This window comes from Drosophila virilis, chromosome 4, assembly GCF_030788295.1.
Source record: "Drosophila virilis strain 15010-1051.87 chromosome 4, Dvir_AGI_RSII-ME, whole genome shotgun sequence".
NCBI lineage: Eukaryota > Metazoa > Arthropoda > Insecta > Diptera > Drosophilidae > Drosophila > Drosophila virilis.
Window position 1 is genome coordinate 26,313,982 of NC_091546.1, and position 18,708 is coordinate 26,332,689.

Consider the following 18,708-nt stretch of genomic DNA (forward strand, 5'->3'; position numbering starts at 1 on the left):
TCTATTTACTCGGTTAACAAAGCTGCGACAAAACAATTCAGCTTTCAATTAAGTGTAGCACATGCGTGTGTTATATATTTTTGTGTGTTGTGCCGACCACAAAATTAAGTGGCTAACTGAATTTGCGGCCACACACATGTGGGCAGAAAAAAGGATTTGCTGTTGTCCTTTTTTGGCAGTGAGTCCCAAAAGACAAATAAGGGACTGGCGCCGGAAAACATTCGGGTTGTTCTGTTTTTGTTAGCATTTTAGCAGTTCATTTATGCGGCCCTAAAAATCTCCAGGCACATAATTGACCGGAAAGGGCACTTTACGAAAAACACAAATGCCCATCTAAGTGGATTATTGTACACTGGCTCGAACGGGCTACATTAAGATATAAGCCCTTCACGTTAATTGTTTTATGGCGGAAGCGCATATTTCACGCCTTGTTTCGAAGTTGTGACTAGTGGGTTTTTTGCAGGCCTTGTCCGTGGCAAGTCTTCGAATTGTAGACATATGTTTTTTACCTAGTTCTCGCTCGTGTAAAATTAAAAGATACACTTTATTATCTTGAATGCCACGTCTATTTGAAAATATGTTCATATTGAATAAAGAATCGAAAGGTGGCATCAAAATAAACTCGCCCATTTGACAACCAAAAGTGTTGGATTTTCCACAAATATCTTTGATAATTAGTTTCATTTATTTATTGAGGCCATAAGTTTAAAGCCAATCTGACAAAACTTAAATCTTCGCTCAAAAAAATTTCGAATCATATTTTCCCCAGAGGAAGCTTTAATTTATAGATTCTTTCCACCAAGCGGCAAAGGATTTCCCGAAAAGTGTTGATCACCAATAAGTCATTTAGTCAGTCGGTTAGGGCAACAAATTTGACATCAAGCGATTAGCTTAGATTTTTGGTAAAAATACTAAATGACCTGTAAAGTTTGTTAGCCAACTAAGTAATTGATTGATCAGTTAACAATTAGAATATTTAACAAGTTTGAGGTTCTAGTGGGAAGCTCCAGCTTAGGGGATACCCAGAACACTCTTCTTCGAACACCAAATGCAAATATACTTATATACTATTCTAGAAGCTTCATCCCATATTTGGTGGCTCTAGCTCTTATTATTTAACGAAATTGCCCAAAAAACTGAGCAAGTTATCGATTATCAGAAACAAACTCGAACTGCGCAGGCGCTAGGAGGAACTACATCTAAAATTTCAAGTCTCTAGCTCTTATAGGTTCTTATATTCTTGCGGAGAGGCGGACGGATGGACAGACAGACAGACGGATATGGCTAGATCGACTCGGCTATTGATGCTGATCAAGAATATATATACTTTATGGGGTCTGAGATACTTTCTTCTGCCTTTTACAAACATTTATATTTTGCACAAATAAAATATACCCTTTTTATCCATTTTTAATGGGTTTAGGGTATAAAAACTGTTGATTTGCTGAAACTTTTCTGTTCGCTATCCGATCGGAAAAACTATTCTGCTTGTTGGCAAGGCTATACGGGCAAAGATCAAGTTTAGTGCTTCACATATTGCTGTCATTAAACTTTTCCTTCGTTTATTCGACCCCAAAATACCAATGTTGATTGTTCTTTTTGTTTTAGCCCCTGATGAATTTGTAAATAATGAATATCATCATTGAAACTTATGTCTGATTCATTTAGTTAATACACTTGGCCTCATTTGGTTTTACATCCTAGTTAAGCTGGAGCTAGCGTTTTCTTATGTTTTCTTTTCTGTGTTCATGTCTCAACTCTCGCAACGCTCGTTTACTTTTGCACTCTTTGCACCCAAACACTTTTAGCCTTTTTGTACCCAGCTCTGTCCCCTTTGCCCTCCATGCCGTGTTTGTTTGCCCACTTTCATGTTGTATGAATTATATGCGCTGCACACTTTTTAACCCTTGGCATATTTTACAAGCTGCCTTACTGCCACATACTCTCTAATAAACACACAAACGCACTTATTGTTAGTGTAGTCTGTGTGTGTGTGTGTGTTAGGTTTTTTTTTTTTTGCCAGCTTTTATGTCGTTGACTCAAGTGTGCTAGCGAGTTCATAAATTTGCCCACTGGGGCGTATGAGTAATGTGCACGAAGTGTAACTTTTAGTCTGCATGTGATCAAAAAGGAAAAAGCTGTAGCCATAGGCCAGCAGGCAACATATGTAAGCTTCAATATAATGTTTTTTTTTAGTTAATACATTTTATTCTTGGCTAGCATTTAACTATTCGTGTTGTGGAAGCGTGTTCAAAGGTATGTTAGGCAAACAAAGTCGTGTTCAATTTGTTAAATTGCATTTCCTCTCTCTTATTTAATCATTAGCTCTGTGTATTAAACTGTTTGTCCTGACTAACTTACTGACAGCTCCATTAAGTAATATATATATCTGCTTACTACTCAACGAGTCAGCCCCAAAACCTTAATTGCAGTTACTTTTTGTGATGAAGGCAACAATTCAAGCCTGAAACTTATTACCAAAGATCTTTGTTGAAATTCATTTGAGATGTGGTTTGTTCTACTGGTCAAAAGTTAAATGACATTTTATGTTGTGGCTTAAGCATCACCCCATCAAACCAAAATGCGAGGGATACGGTTTGGACCCTTTTCCATTTCCCAGACTCGGGTTCCACTTGGATTCCTTGTCTCTGCTGCTCTGATCGAGTGGGTGGAAAAAGTCTCCTTTAATATCTTATGCCTGTCTATTCTGAACATCCTCTTTCTTCTCTTACAATGTGAATGTTCTTTGTTCATCAGTAGACATGTTATCCCCCTCATATTTTTAACGTTAGCAAGATTAAAGATCATGTGTAAATGTTACATTTAACATGTGCCTATCTCTGATTAAAAGGTGCTTGGCACATCCGAAGAATTCGTCTCACTAGTTAAGCATCTTTGACTATTTATTTTAATTGAAAACTGACATCCCGAACAGTTTTGTGCTGATGGTATTTGCCCGTCCCTTCTTTCATCGCATTGCATTGCAATCACAATAAGTTATAATTGTAGACAGCAGCAACAGGGCCATCAACATAATGGCTATCATTTTATTCAAAGTCATTTAGCGGGTTAGTTAGTTGCTCATTTCCGGTCAACTGTTGCCGGTTATCATGACGGCAGTTCATTTGCATGCAGCCAGGCAGCCGGGCGGGCGAGAAAGAGCAGTTGACAGCGAAGGAAAGAAAATAGATGGCATGGCATGTAGGAAAAAATCAGCTCACTTTTTATTTTGTAACCCAGCTCTTCCTGCTACTGCTGCTGGTGCTGCTGCTGCTGCTGGTGCTGTCACCGCCTCTCAAGCGGCAACAGCAACTGTCGCCGTTGCAGTCACTTCATGTCGCAACGCATTAGAATATGTTGCAAGTGCCCCGTCTGACCCCCCCATAAAAGCCTGAACAGTTGCAGTTGCAGTTGAATATGCAAAATGCAGGCGCGCGCGAATTTCATCTTATGACAGCTGCTGCTGCTGCTGCTGCAGTTGCAGTTGTTGTTGTTGCTGCTGCTGCTGCTGCTGCTGTTGCTGCAGCAGTTGCTTTTGCTGCTGCTGCTGGTTGAAAAATATGCTGCTGTCGTTGTATTCGCTGCTGTTGCTGTCACACTCATATGTTCGCTACGTGCTCTGCTCTGTCACTCTACGCACATGCTGCAGGGCATAACTCACACACACACACACACACACACACACACACGCACACACACACACAGTTGGTATGAGTTCTTGTATTCGTATTCGTATTCGGTCTCGCAGCGGCGCCCCAAACAAATGTCAGCTGTAAAAATCATAAATTTAATGCAAAATGCAAAAACGTTTGCGCTTCGTTGCGCTTTTACTCTTGACAGGTGACCCTGCTCATCGCCCGCTCGTCCCCTGCAATCCCTTCACATCCATTTACAATCATTCCAGTCTCTTATTGCACTGCAAGTGCACAACTCAAACTAAAACATTAAAACATGGCACTGAACAGCGGAGCTTTAAATACTCTTAGATTATTATTTTCATGTATTTGTTCATTTGTAGAAACGGATAAAAATATCAAACAGTATCTCAGATCGACGCGATTAAACCCATATAATTATGTGTCCTGATATTACCAGATATGAATGCTATTTACATTGTGCAGGTGCGTGCTTAGAGGATTCACCTTGTCACAGGGGTGTAATCCTTAGAGGCGTCTCTCTGTGAAGGGATGAGCTAAGACCCTGGTGACCACGATCTGATCTGGTCACTGTGATGTGACAGCACCAGAGGAGCCGACGGTCCAGGTGAATACTCAGATAGCAGTACTTAGCCCCCGGCGGGGTGGTGCAAGGACATAAGGGTCGACTCCTGGTGGTCAGCAAACGCATTCGCCTCGTCCGATGAAAGCCAGAGGCCGCTGTGACTAATTATCGGAGAGCTAGAAAAGGCTTGCCTTCTTATATTCCTTGTGAATTTCTACACACAGACAAGGCGCTGTTGAGGTCACGTCCAGCTTTTTCTAAGATGCTGTCTAGATTTTCCCTTTGCCTCGGTTAGACGTGCTGCCCATGTCCGCCTTGACAGAGGGAACGCCGTGGACCGCTGTCTTATGGATCTCTGTATAATCTAAGTTAACCTCATACAACCAATATTTTGTGTCTCTAGTCTCGCATTTTGATGCTAATACTTGACGGGGTTGTAGATACTTCCTTCTGCCTGTTACACACATTCGCTTTTAACTAATTTTCAATGAGTTTAAGGCTTAAAAAGGTGGCACATATATATACCAAAAGTTGCAAACAGTACAGAGTATCTTCTAGTTGAGTTGAATAGATATTGAAATGGGTTTTTGCCTTTTGGTTTCAATTATACGCCTCGGGTTGGCTACATTATTATTGAATAGGCGAAATCAGATGGCTGAGCTAAATGCATACATTCCGAAAACGCCTGATGTCATTTTCAAAAAGTGGTTAATAGCATTAGTCTAAACTAAAGTCATAACATAAACATAAACACAACATAAATTCCAATCAATGTGAAACTAATGTGCTAATGACAAGGCAAAAGAGTTGCCAAGCTCAATAAATTTCGCGGCCCGAGACATTCCCATTCAAGTGCCGATATAATCGACAGATCCATAAATGATGTCATGCCATCTAAGCTCTCGTTAATGTGGGCGCCTTCTTCTTCTTCTTCTTCTTGTTGTTGTTGTTGTTGTTGTTGTTGCTGTTGTGTTGCTATATCTTACACTAACAGCTTTTTTCATCAATAAATTCGATTTGGCGCTGCTTTTGTTAATTGTTTACATTCCGCCTTGGGCTTTCAATATCGCAAGTGACACACGCACACTAACATATAGAGAGGGAGGCCGAGAGATTTAGACTGAGATGGCAGATTTGATATTAATTGCAAAATCATGCAAATCAGCAAACAAATTATATGTGTTTGAAAACGAACAGAAACCAAGATGGAAATTAATTGCCAATATCAACGCATTTGAACACAAAAAGTATGTTCGATTTCTTTAAGTATAGTAGCTGCAAATGCTTATAAATGTGGCCAGGTTGATGTTGTTGTTGTTGTTGATGTTTTTTTCTTTCAGATTTATTATTAATTAACAGTCATTTATTAAAAACGCAGAGTCGGAAGAAATTGAATAATGCGAATTCATAGACACTGCGGCTGCTTTGTTGGCCCGTTTTATTTATATCTAATTAATATGCGTCAATTTTTCAAATCGAAATAAGCTCTGAAATTCGAGACAATGCAATCTAGAAACTATAGGTAAATTTATGGGCGTATACTAGACAGATTGCATACACATCTATAAGGAGAACTAAATGGACTACAGAACTATGTGTACTGGCTGCCTAAGTGAGCTCGTTAAAGACTGATCATACTGAAAAAAGTATTCTGTTTCTTATATAAGAAGAAACTTTTTCAATTATAAGCTTATAGATTGTAGCCAGAATAATTGTCAAGTATTTAATTGTCAGCCCAACCAAGACTTTCCGCTATTAGTCTTATAGAGAATGTTTTTAAGCGATTTTAATTTCAAATTAACTCATTAGGCAGCCAACACAATGCTACTTACAATGTTGCCTAAGCCTTGTATCTCCCTCCATGCAGAGCGCTGTCGATGCTCAGCCACCCGGAAACAGGTCTCGAAAACATAATAATCAAGTATAAACTGCACTTAGGCTGAAGACAGCTTGCAGGCTGTTATTTTGTTGTTGCCGAGATATGCCGCTGCTCGAGTACTCCTCTATATAGTATATAGTTATATGTATGCCTTTCGGTTGCCCAGTTGGTTGGTTGATTAAAAAGTAAGTGCACGAGGCGCATACATCGGTTAATTGTAAATTGGGGCGCATTTTGCAGCGCTTGCTGCAGTTGCGGGCAAAATTATAATTCCATGTTCACAAGCACATTTGCACGCACTGTAATTTACTTAAGCATTCTGCCGCTATCCGTATAATCACCAGCTGCCTGCCTGCCTGTCTGTCCGTCCGTCTGTCTGCCCGTGTGTGCGAAACTCATAATTTAGCTGGCACGCCTATTAACAACAGCCCAAGTTGCTGCAACAGTCTCATCAGCCATCGGCCATCAGGCATCAGGCATCAGTTGTGGAGTGCGAGGCATTGTTGGGTGGCATCGCGTCAGTTGCTCCATCAACAGCAGCGCAACGTGCCGACACAATATAAATTATATTTAACATGCATTAGCGCATCTTCGGCCGGGACTCTGCTTCGGCAGAGGAGAAAAGCACAAGCTCCGATCGAGTCACGCACCTTTCGATGTTAAGTACGTATCTCTGCGTGGTGCCATAGGGAAGCTCTTATTGCGGTTGTGAAAAATAGGAGTGATTTCTGGCTACAGGATTTGGAAAGGTATCTGAAAAGCAATCAAACGAAGCAGCGTTTTCGTTGTTTCTTTGACGATTTTAAAAAGATCTTTACACGTTTTTAAGTTTTTATAAATATCAAAATTTTGAACATTTTTGCATGTCAAATAATTATACCCTTCGCCATTGTGACAATATTTGAAGTGCGACCTGTTTTCGAACATCTTAAATTTTAATAAAATGCATTGTATAGCTACATCCGAAAGGAATTTGTACAAAATACACTTCTAAGTCAACAACTAAAGCTTTGGTTTGGCATTCGCAATGCGGAAATATTCCAATGTTGTATATTCACCCTCTGGCGAATTGGCCAAATATTTTCTAAATGATATGGACCTGGTAAATCAACACGAACATCATCAACAATTGAGTTGGGAAATGTGCCTGGCAGCCATATCAACTGGATTTCAATCAGCAATTCAAACATACAGCTGTTTTTCTGCATCCCCAGGGACTAGAATGTCAGATGGTAAAAACAACAACTGGTTATTTGTGGAAAAGCTCGTGAGAGGGTAACTTTATTTGGGTTTAGCTGTGATTGGGATTAGCGCGTAAAATCGCCGCACTTGAAGCATTTACAATCTGTGGGCTCCCTCAGGCGGATATCCATGGTGGCCATCTCTGGCGTGGTGAGGCGCGTGCCATCCGGGTCGTAGCAGTGGGTCAGGGTGATGACCTTTTCCTTGAGGAAGCTTTCGCGACAGCAGTAGCACTCCTGGCCATAGTGTAGAGAGTAAATAAGAGTCTGATTCGGAGCTATTTCATACTCACTTTCAGAAACCCCGTCGGAGTTATCACAGACGGTTGCACCTGACTGTTGCAGAGGCCCTCGCATTTATTGACTATGACGTCCGCATTGCAGGTGCGCTGCATGCGACCCAGCTCATCGAACTCCTCCTTGATCAGATGAATCTCGGACTTGAGAGTCTCGCAGTTTTCGTCTCCGGTGCCCTGGCTATAGCGAAGCGCCCTCAAGCCCTGGGGCAGCACCACAGCCATGACCAATAACAGTTCCTGTAGGTGCATGTCGAGGTCTCAGCACTTTACTGTTGACCCTTGCACTGACTGTTTGGGCTTTTATAGAACTCGAGCAGGCTGGCTCAGTGATGCAATTCCATTTGATGGGCTCTCTGACGAAATATATGTGACTTTCTGATGGAATGTTTGTGTTGCTCGCAGCGGTTGGTCCCTGTGGAAACTCGGTTATGTTGCGGTAGGACTCAGAAATGTAATCATGTGCTGATGTTCTCTTGTTAATTGGTGCTTAAATGAAATGACTCTGCTACAAGTTGCAAATGGGCCACAATTCTGCGGCAGAGTGAAATACACAAATATGGCGTACAGAGTACCATGAGTTAATTTCAGTCAACTCTTCGGCTTAGCAAACGAATAAACAACTGGGCTTCGACATTGGAACGAGTCGCTTCTTTGATAAATTTGTTTTCTCTCGTTTTCCCAACTGACTGACTGATTGACAGATTGCTTATCAACGCTTATTCCAAACTTTGAGAGGTAGGAGCTCCTTTGCTGTAATTACCTTATGTGATGGAGGCTTACGCTATGACGAGGTTTTGATAAATTATGTTCCTTAAAGATTATACTCACATTCATTACAGAGGTATTTCTTACCTTTCAGAAAGTACATCCCTGCTGGATGGAAATTAAAAACACAAAATTTGGTAAGTGAAATAAAAGTTAATTTGAGACGTGTGTCACACTTTTCGCAGCATCTATGCTTTCTCGGTGGAAAAATGCGGGTCAAAGATTTTAGGAATGTTATCAATTTCGTTCGAACAGTTTCGAAATTATTTTCAAAAAACAAGATAGTGAATACATGTTTTATAATTCCATATGCAACGCGGGTAAATACAGTTGAATAAGATTAAAAAAATCTGTAGAGTCCTTTAAGGTGTTATGAAATCAACTGGGCTATCCCATGGCAACCATCAAATTGACGATAGTTGTGTATTTTAATACGAATAGTCAGCTGAGATATTTCAGCCTAAATCAGCAACCGTATGTACATTTGATTTAGCTGGCCTTTCATCGTCTATACAATATGTAAAACTTCCATCTGCGCCCAGGAGGCATGCAACAGAACGCCCCAAAAGCTCTCTACTCCCCGCACACGTAAACCAATTGTCTCGGTGGAAGTCGAAGTCTGTTCGCCAGTTATCGTCCAGCCCTCTGCCATCTTTGCCTCGCCCGATTTCTGCTAGCCCGACCCGACCCGACCCGGTCTGGCCCAGCCCGGCCCGGGACGGCCCGGTCCGTGGAATATGGCTGCGCTTTAGAATTATCGACGCAAACGCAAAAGTCTCAATGGCGCAGTAAATTATGTTTTATTATGCAATAAAGTCAACCATAAAAATGCTGCAATAAATTAAATTAACTACTAAAAATGCTGATTTTATTTTTACTCCGCTCCCCACAAAAATGGCACGGTTTGTCCTGGGCCAAAAAAAAAAAAAAAAAAAACATTATGCTTCCGATTCAGACTCGGCTCAGTTTTGCTTTATTCGGTGTATGTCAGAATTTCTATTTGCTGCGTTTGGTGTTTACTTAGAGTTTTGTTAGTCGTTGTCTTTTAGTATTAAATATTTCAAATGATTATTACCCTCTGGGAGATGTCTTGTCTGTTTTTCGACGCATGACGAATTAAGAAAAAGTTTGAATTAATCACGCTAACATTTGCTGTGCCTTAAAGTTTTAAAGTTGGTTTTGCATACGAATGACAATCACAAACCGAATATATAGCCTACCCATTGAACGTGAGTAAAAAGGGTATAATGGTTTTATGCAAAAGAGAGAAGGTCTCATAAAATATATATCATCTCGATCCATGTCCGTCTGATCGTATGTATGAACGCGTCGATTTCAGAATATATTAGAGCTATGGACTTGAAAATGCCTATAAGTTCCTGAGATATACGAGCTTGTTTTAAATCATCGATAATTTGCCCCGTTTCTATGAAATCGATAACAATCTATATTGATATTTTTTGAGCATTTTGAGCACAACATTTGGTATGTAGATTGGAATATATAACTTTTTGGCCACCTCTCTCTGTTATAGAGAAAGATGGAAAACCTGATCAAAAAGTAAATTGAACGGCATATGATATTAAAGTCAGAAATACATTCGATATTTAATATTGCCATAATCTAAATAAAATTATTCTTCTTGGCTAATTTTTATTGCTTTTCAATATAATTGGTTTCTCAACAATTTATGCGTCGTGTTTGGAAAAACAATTATTCTTAAAATCGAATATGAAAATCCAACAGACTTAACGAAAGTAAATGGGAATTTTATACTATAAATAATATACGTTAGTAAGATATTTTTGCAATCCATCTGAATAAGGCACTTTGTATAACTTAAGAGGCACACAGTTCATAAAAAACTCGACAGTATCTAAACTTCAGGGAATAATATGATATACGAAAAAATATGTCTTACAATAAATGGCTTCCAGGCTTTTCAGCTTGCAGTGGAAGCGGATGCACATGACTGATAAAAAGAACAACAAATGTGCAAAAAAAAAAAAAAAAGAAAAAAAAAACAAACAAAAAAGAACACAAAAGCGCAATGTTTTAAATAAATAAATAAATATGACACATAAATACAAAGCGCCTGGCAAAAACAATGGCTTGGCAGCCAGTTTTTCAAATTGTGAGCGAAACAGGGTAACAATAATAAAGGGAACAGAAATTGAAAGCCACAGCTACAAAGCCAACCGACCGAGCGACAGGCCCGACAGTTAATTCCGCGAAAGAGGAAATTACAATTCATGCCCTTTGGCGGGACTCCATGATTATCGGATCGAATTAGTGTCTGCCCGGACCAGAGACTGGGCCTGTGCCTGGGCCTCGGCCTCAGCCTGAGCCTGGGATCTGGGATCTGGGTCTGCCTTTTGTGCTGCTCGCGTATGTCAGCGTATGGCATGAGTGCATTCGTGAGTGTGTTAGACTATCTGTGAACTGTCCTGGGGGCACATGTGTACACATTTTTTATTGCCGGCGTTTTCAGCTGGCCCCATTTGAATGAACTTAGCATTTACATTTGTTCCTGCGCCTGCTCTTTTGTTTCATTATTTCGCCCCCTTATTGTTTTTATTGTTTTATTTATTTTTCTGTTGTTGTTGTGTGGTTTACTCTCTTTGCCGTTAAAAAGTACACTCTTCTGCCACTGTCAGGTCCAGAGCTGGCCTTTTCGTATCGCTCCAGTTTTAACAAGTGGAACTAGCACAAATAAGGCGGATTTGTATATACTATAGTCGTAAATAATAACACTCACGAATTATTTTACAAACTTTTAGTATTTTCTTGGTAATATACATCTTACTTTAATTGGCAACTTGGCATATTTTCAAACAATTAAATCTTAAGTAATTCGTAAATGGGCAACGACGGACAGTATTCTTTTTATGATCAAGATCAACAAGAAAATATATATTTTGAAACGTAAAAACTGCACGTTTGCTTTCTAATCGACAAAAATTTAAATATAATAACCAAAAAGGTTTATGTAGGAATTTTTTTTGGCAAAATTCGATTGAAAGTTAGCTATATATTTAGCATTTTTAAAAAGGTTCTTCCACAAATTTTTGAATGTGAAAGGTTACACTTAAGATGGAATAAAAAATTGCAGATGAAATGCCTTGTTTATTTTATATTTTATCTGAAATAATTCGATTGCGATCAAGCCTTAAAATGTTGCTGATTAGACACATTTGCTTATTAATTAAATTTACTTGAGCAGAGGTATTAGTTTCTTTTGAAAAAGAAAATAAGAAGCTTATATTATGACGCGCATTTATTATTAGTCTGTATTAGCTTGTTTTACCGCCTTCGGCTGGCAACTGACACGGCTTGACTCATTACGGGGAAGACATGTGTTAATTTATGTAACTTTCCCGAAATGTGTATTGTGACGTTCATAAATCATTTTTGTGTGTTTCTTGGCCCCGTCTGGGTCAGTGCCTACTCTTTTATGTTATTTTTAGTTAATTGTTTGCGCTGTAAAATGTTTATGCGTTTTGCCAGCAACAACAGCAAAACTCATAACAATAACGACTGCCTGCCTGCTTTTGGCCTCTTTGACTAATGTCTGCCGTGTGCACGTTTATGTTTCGGTGATTTATTATGCGCAACGTTTTTGAAAGGGCTTTTGGCTTGCTGCTCAATCCATATCAATCATATTGAAATTAATTAAGATTACATAACAAACATAAAAAATATATATATAATTGCGAAAAACTATTTTTATTGCTTGAGTACTGCTTAATACTAAAGCATTAAATCTAAAATCGATCGATAATGATATATTTCCTAACAATTGCTCAACTGACCAAACTGAACTATTGCAAGTGTTGCTAATAGATTGCAAGTGTTTATTTTGTGGAAACTTAATTTCATGAAATATGCCTACCTACTTAAATAAGAATTAAAAATCTTAAATCTCGTTTTGTATTGTATTATACGAGCTTTAACATTTGGTTACTAATTTTACCTAAGATCGCGCTTGGATTATTCAAACAGTAAACATGAAAGTATAGACTTATTAAATCACATATTCAATGTACAAATCTCCGTGTAAATGGTTTTTAGCTCGACAGCCGAACATTGGCCATCATTATCGATTATCCATACATTATTTATGATTATTTTAACAGCTTTGGCATAGCGAAAGTTATAGACTAGCCAGTTGCTTGAGTAGATGTTAGTCAGTGCAGCAGCTCACAAGATAATTACATTGCGTAAAGCGGCAAAAACATTCACTGGCAATGTGAAAGCAACCTGTAATCAACATTAGGACGAGCCTGTTATTAAGTTGATTGCAATTTGGGATAAGCAAGGCCAAAGTGGGCTTCGGCTATATGTGGTTAAGACCCCAAGCCAACATGCAGCAAGATTTAGCACGACTTTCGATAGGGGACCTTAGGCGAAATTCGGCATATGAAATGCTAGCCTAGACCAGACATTGACGATGGGTTAATGGAAGCTTCGCATAACGAAACGTGATGCATAACTGACAGCTGGGGCGTAACACAGTTCTTAGCTATATTTTGAATACGGCATATTTCCTATACATATATGTTATTTTAGTGAACAGCATGCTCAACCCAATTGTGTGATCATTAATCATGAAATCCACTCACTTGGCCAAGCAGCGACTGTAGCAATGACCCATTGAGTCGGCCATTGCGCATGAGCGCGTAAACAAGCATAAATTAATACGGCAACTAATTTAATTAGCCATAAATCAACGAGTTTATTAAACAGTAGCCCCAATCATGCCAAATGTATACAGCAATAAACTGCCGCAAATTGGCTAATGCAAACGGCGACCCCAAAGTAATGCCCCATGTGATTATTTATCTTATACTGCGTGCGCCGCCCACAAACCTCGTCATTTCCCGATCTGCCCGGCCCGCTCCTCTGCATGCACATTAAAAATCAGTTAAATTCAAATACGCCACAGACCCAAACATACACACACGAAACGCTCATAAACAATTTTCATGCATTTAGTCGGTCAGTTGGCACAGTCCAGGGACCATGGACCATGGACCAGAGACCAGAGACCAGAGACCCGAGGCCAGGGACCAGGGAATGTAGAGGTGGGGTCTGGGGACTGGAGACTTCATGCTGCGACTGGCACAGTCTGTCCAGTCCGTCTACTCTGTGCGACCAAAGGCATTTGACACATGAATTTCAAACATTTATGGTTATTATAAAGCATTTAAGATTATTACGATGCCATGGGGCATCTGTTACAATCGAATGTATTAGGATTTGGTATTTGTTGGCTGCTGTCGGGTTTTCGCTATTCTGACACTTAAATTAAGTCAGAGTCTCTTATACGTTTTCCTAAAAGAGTATTTGGATACCAAATTAAAGTAATTAACATCATTCATTTATGTTTCCGTCTCATTAATTTATTTTAAATATGTTTCATTGATTACTGAGTTATTGAAGAAGCAGAAATTAATGTTTTCTCCGGTTCCCAATCGAAAAATCGTTTAAATTCTATTAAGACAGTGTTTTAAAAGTAAAATAAACATGTAAACGTGCCTCGAAACGAGTATGCCCTTCTTACCCCTTTTTTCATGGGTTCAGGTATTTGATATTTGAGTTCCATGTCACCGTCAGCTTAGATACCTAGATTTATTTATTCTTAATTTAAGAAAAACAATTCATACATTAAAAACACACCGATACAAAGTCTGTGGACTGATTAAAGCAGTTAATGAATTGTCCATGAACTCATCATAGGAATATGTGGAAATATTCATTTTTATTGGATCAGTCGCTATCTTAATAAGAAAATTTAGTTTGTTTCTATGGAAAACCAAGTGAATTGACTAATTAGTTAGGCCGCCAGTAATATGTTTTGTCAGCACGAACCGAATGTAAGTAATATATTTTGAATATCCAGTTTTCCCATTGCCGAAAACGAAACGAAATTCGAAATCTTGGCAGACTTGACAAATAAGTTACGCTTAATATTGTGGCAAGCGTTTATAAACCAAAACACGCAACACATTTAGACAGCGCAGCACCTAAAGCGAAACCATTAAAAACGCCACTCTGATAAAAAATTCAAAGACCGACCAAGCAAACCAAATACCACAACCACAGCCCAAACCAAAACCAAAGCCAAACCGAAACCAAACGAAATCCGAACCCTGGCAAACTGAGTGAGTGCCATAAACTTTGAATTTTACGACGCTGTGTGGTCTCATTTGACATATTGTGGGCTTTACGATTCCAAAATTAATGACACCAAATCAGGTAACGGGCGCTTCGATTGGGGGCGCCCTGGCAGTCGGCACTGTTTCGGTTTTTTTTTTTTTTTTTTTTTTTTTTTGGCGGCTTCAGTGGCTGGCAATATGGTCTGTTGGGTCTTGGTTGGCTGGTGCCATACCGGTTTTGTGTATTTTAAACGACATTCTCATCAGTTAATAAGACACATACCCATTTTATGGCATTAAACGACGACAAGTGAAACATAAAATATATATTTACTTCATTTTTATGCGCTTGCGAGGCAACCAGGCAATTTGCAATGCAAATGATCAACGCGTTTGCTTAGTTTCGCTTTCAAATCTGGCAATATTTGAGAGGCAGTCGTCTACTTAAAAACAAATTCATTGAAGCGTCGCAAAACTTTTAGGTTTCGCCAGTTAAAATAAATCGCAATCAGCTTAATTTACGATCCGAGCAACTTAACGTTCTGTCGCGCTTAAATTAAATAATTTACATTTTCGTTGAGCACATAAATTAAGTGAAAAGTGTCCAACAATGAATTTATGATAAAACCGCATTTAACGCCATGTACATTTTTGGACTAGCTAATTTAATGTCATACTCAAACCGATCGCAATTATTCGATAAGCCGGCAACAAGTGCTAATTGCATTTGAGTTAATATTTATTGATTTTTCAATAAAAGTCAGCGATTTACTTTCGAACTCATTGTTATTGTTATATTATATACTTATATTTATGCGATTTGTTTTGTGCATATGCATATACAATCGGGCAAATATAATAGATTTATATTTCCTGCCAAATCTACGCAAGTCATTAAATTGGCTTTTTAATGCCTTTGCTTTGATTTATGAGCTAATAACTTAATTTAACTCATTTGAAAATCCGATGTACATATGGAGGTATAAAATTCTATGAAATAAGACTAGTAAAAATACTCTGTCTCGACTAGAAGATACTCTAAAATTACCTCTGAACACCCAAAAAATAATTGTATACTGAATATAGAGCTTGAAAATTAAGCCGGTCGCTAAAAACCCACCAATTTCCCACAATTTCGGGTGTATGTTTTTAAAAACCTCGTTTAATAGTGCTTATAACTTCAATAAAATGGGTGTAAAATATTAAGTGGTTGAGGTCTCAAGTTCAGTTCCATATCCAAGTAGTTTCAAGTTTTGCCCAATTGGCTTTAGGTCTATTTTAAGGTAAGACATACACGAGAACCTAATGAAAACGTGTCCTAGCGAATTTGGTAATTCCATCCGCAATTGAGGAAAATGGAATACCAATCCATTCTACTAACTTATTTTTAAATCTTTCTGAAGGTCATTTGAGAGGTTCTTCACATTTTTTAGAAAATGTTCTCCTCTTGGTTTTAAGCCTTAGACCATTCGACGTTGAGCAAAAATGTTGTTCTTAATTCGAAACGCTTCTAACTCGTTTTTAAATATCTATCCCAAATTTAAACTGAGATAGTACAAGTCAATTTAAATTTTTCTCAGAATCTTTAGTTATGCAATTAAACAAATTGAATTCCCGAGTTGTATGCGTAAGTGGCCTTGGCAAGGGAATATTTTAGGCCAACCATGGAATATGTGAACAATATGCGGCTCGAAAATAAACCTCAATTATTGAATGGCTTTTATGTGTATCGTCTGCATCGAAATATTTATTGCTGCAACTGTGAGGCGTATACTTCCGAAACTGTCGAGCTTTTCATTTGAAGTTCTAAAGATGATTTGATTTGCTCTGGGACATTTTCGGACTACTCGTCTGATATCCATAAATCAGGGCTTATTACTCTTGTGTTTACGTGTGAGTATTGTGTCTGTGCGCGTGTGTGTGTGTGTGTGTTTATGGGTATGAGTATTTGCCATATCTACCCCTGTAGCCTACAATTTGTTCAGCAGACAGGCTGCATCCTTGCGTTATCCTGTTGCCCCGTTCTCCTTGTTGCTATATTACAAATGACTGTGGAATATTTATAAGCATCATAAATTTAATTTATGTCGCCACTGCGCCCGCCGCGTTTATTGTGCGCATAATAAACGCTCTTCTCCATTTCGCACAGCCTCCCCTTGCCTCCTCGTTTGGCCTTGCTCCTCACAGTTATCCGGCTATTGAAGTAATTTATTATTTTTATACGTTTCGTGTTTGTGCGTGTGTATATATTTGTGTGGCACGCATTCTATACATTATACATAAAATATAGTGCGAAAATTGCAGTTGCTATTATTTTTATTTATTATCGCATTTTTTGCGTCGCGCAATGTGAATTTGTGTGGTAAGTGATAAAAATGTTTTTTTTTTTTTTTTTTGTTTCTAGTTCATTTTTGCTAATAGGGGTTGGTTTCTGGGTTGAGCAACAGTAAATTATGCTGGAATTATTAGAATTGTTGATTTCTGTATCTCGTTTAACTTTCAGAAATTCATTTGCTAATCATACGAACTAAATAGTGTTATGGCAGTTATGAAAACTCAATACTCGTAATTGCTAATATTATTGAAGATACTCTGAATATCAGGACATTTTTCCATATAAGACTCACTAATCCCATTCATCAATCTATAACATATGCCGGACTTTTTCTCAAAATCCAAAAAGAAGTATTTTTTTTGTCCTATTGACGAATGAATCAAAACAAAACAGTACAATAAATAGTAAAATGCGAGATATTCACTTTGGAAAAAGATTGCATTATTTATTGGAGGATAACAATAATATTTGGTAATATATTCAAGATGAGATCACAGCGATCCATCGAGTTTTGTTATGTTTTGTTAATGATAGCTGTGCTCATGTCCACCGTATGAATGTTCATAGCCTGCATCGTGTCCAGCATAGTGTCCAGCATCATGTCCAGCATCGTGTCCGGTTCCGTGCTCTTGATTCAAGGTAAAGCTGTGAGAGCTAGATCCATGGTGACCACCTTCATGGCCGTGAGAGTGGTAATCCTCATGACCATGGCCGGAGTAGCCAGAACTGCCGGAATCGGAATGTTCCTCGAAGTCAACCTTGCCGCCCTTATAGCCGCTGTGACCATGTGCCTGGTGTGCGGGCACGAAATGATGCAGCTTCTCGCGGTGGACTTGGGCCTCGAAGCCCTTGTGCTTGTCAGCCGTGTAGTGGACAGTACGCTTGTGACCATCGGCATCGATCAACTCATAGTGTCCAGTCACCTTGTGGCCATCACGATGTTCGCTGTGCTCTTTGACATCGCCTGTCTTGTGATCCTTGACACCATAGTTGAAATTGTATTCGGCATGGGAGTCATGGTGATCGTCATGATGTTCGTGATGGTGGTGGCCTGCTCCCTCATGATGGTCGTCGTGAGACACCAGGTGCACTGAGGCGTGACTTGTGGCTCCACCATGAAAAGGAGCGGCTCGGACGACCACACAGGCCAGCAAGGCACATACTGCGAATATCTATAAAAAGGATCAATTAGTTGAAAGATTTGAGCAACTCGCAATTTCAGCTTACCTTAAAGGCCATGGTGCTGCAGCAGATTAATGAGTTGATCTAGCTAGGCGTTGTTTGAACTCTAAACCCAAGCGAACTGTGTTTGAACTAGGTTCAAGCATTCGTATTTATAGTCAGAGATTAGGCAGTTTTGGCTACTTACTTTCGAATTTAGATTTGGTCACGCCCATTTCGGTTCAAGTTCGTAAACGTTGCAGAGCGTTTACTTTCGCTCCGACAATTACTGGCGCGTTTGGCAAGGCTTTTATTAATTTAAATTAAATCCACGGATAGTAATTCATTCCAAAATTTATTGTCTCATCGATAGCCAATTTAAAATGACATTGTTTATGGCCGCCCGTAGCCGTCGTCGGCATAATCCCTGAAAGTTGAGCCTGATGCGAAGAAGAGGCTACAAACGAGCCTCAAGATTTATGTGCCAGCCTTTCGTCGAGTCGTTGACGTCAATCAGCCTGACAAAAAGTCATCAGAATGGCAGTGTGGACCCTGTCTCCCCAATGATCGAACCCAGTGGCCGTTGTGCCAGATCTCGCTGGCTGCCTTAGTAGCTGCTGGCTGGCTGTCAGAAGTCAATCGGCTGCCG

General features: G+C 39.2%; 3 protein-coding genes across 4 annotated transcripts in view; 1 reads left to right on the plus strand and 2 right to left on the minus strand.

Moving 5' to 3' along the window:
- The window catches only part of noc (no ocelli), a 142,445-nt gene that overhangs the window by 51,502 nt on the left and 72,235 nt on the right, over positions 1 to 18,708 (plus strand). For both annotated transcript variants that reach the window (XM_070208831.1, XM_070208832.1), the window contains one exon: positions 8,500 to 8,542. The gene's annotated coding sequence lies outside the window, so the exon portion shown is untranslated. The remainder of the gene's footprint in view (positions 1 to 8,499; positions 8,543 to 18,708) is intronic.
- Positions 7,356 to 8,392, minus strand: Pburs (Partner of Bursicon). Its single transcript, XM_002057554.3, has 2 exons — positions 7,635 to 8,392; positions 7,356 to 7,578 (listed from the first exon to the last, which is right to left on the minus strand). Exons 1-2 carry the CDS (start codon positions 7,887 to 7,889, stop codon positions 7,408 to 7,410), a joined length of 426 nt encoding a protein of 141 aa, XP_002057590.1. The 5' UTR covers positions 7,890 to 8,392; the 3' UTR covers positions 7,356 to 7,407.
- Positions 17,325 to 18,260, minus strand: Cpr35B (Cuticular protein 35B). Its single transcript, XM_002057553.3, has 2 exons — positions 18,126 to 18,260; positions 17,325 to 18,070 (listed from the first exon to the last, which is right to left on the minus strand). Exons 1-2 carry the CDS (start codon positions 18,135 to 18,137, stop codon positions 17,423 to 17,425), a joined length of 660 nt encoding a protein of 219 aa, XP_002057589.1. The 5' UTR covers positions 18,138 to 18,260; the 3' UTR covers positions 17,325 to 17,422.

Coding starts and splice junctions, on each gene's coding strand:
- Pburs (XM_002057554.3), bottom strand. CDS start 7,889: ATGCACCTACAGGAACTGTTATTGGTCATGGCTGTGGTGCTGCCCCAG. Junction 7,579..7,634: donor CTCCGACGGGGTTTCTGAAA/GTGAGTATGAAA, acceptor CACTATGGCCAG/GAGTGCTACTGCTGTCGCGA.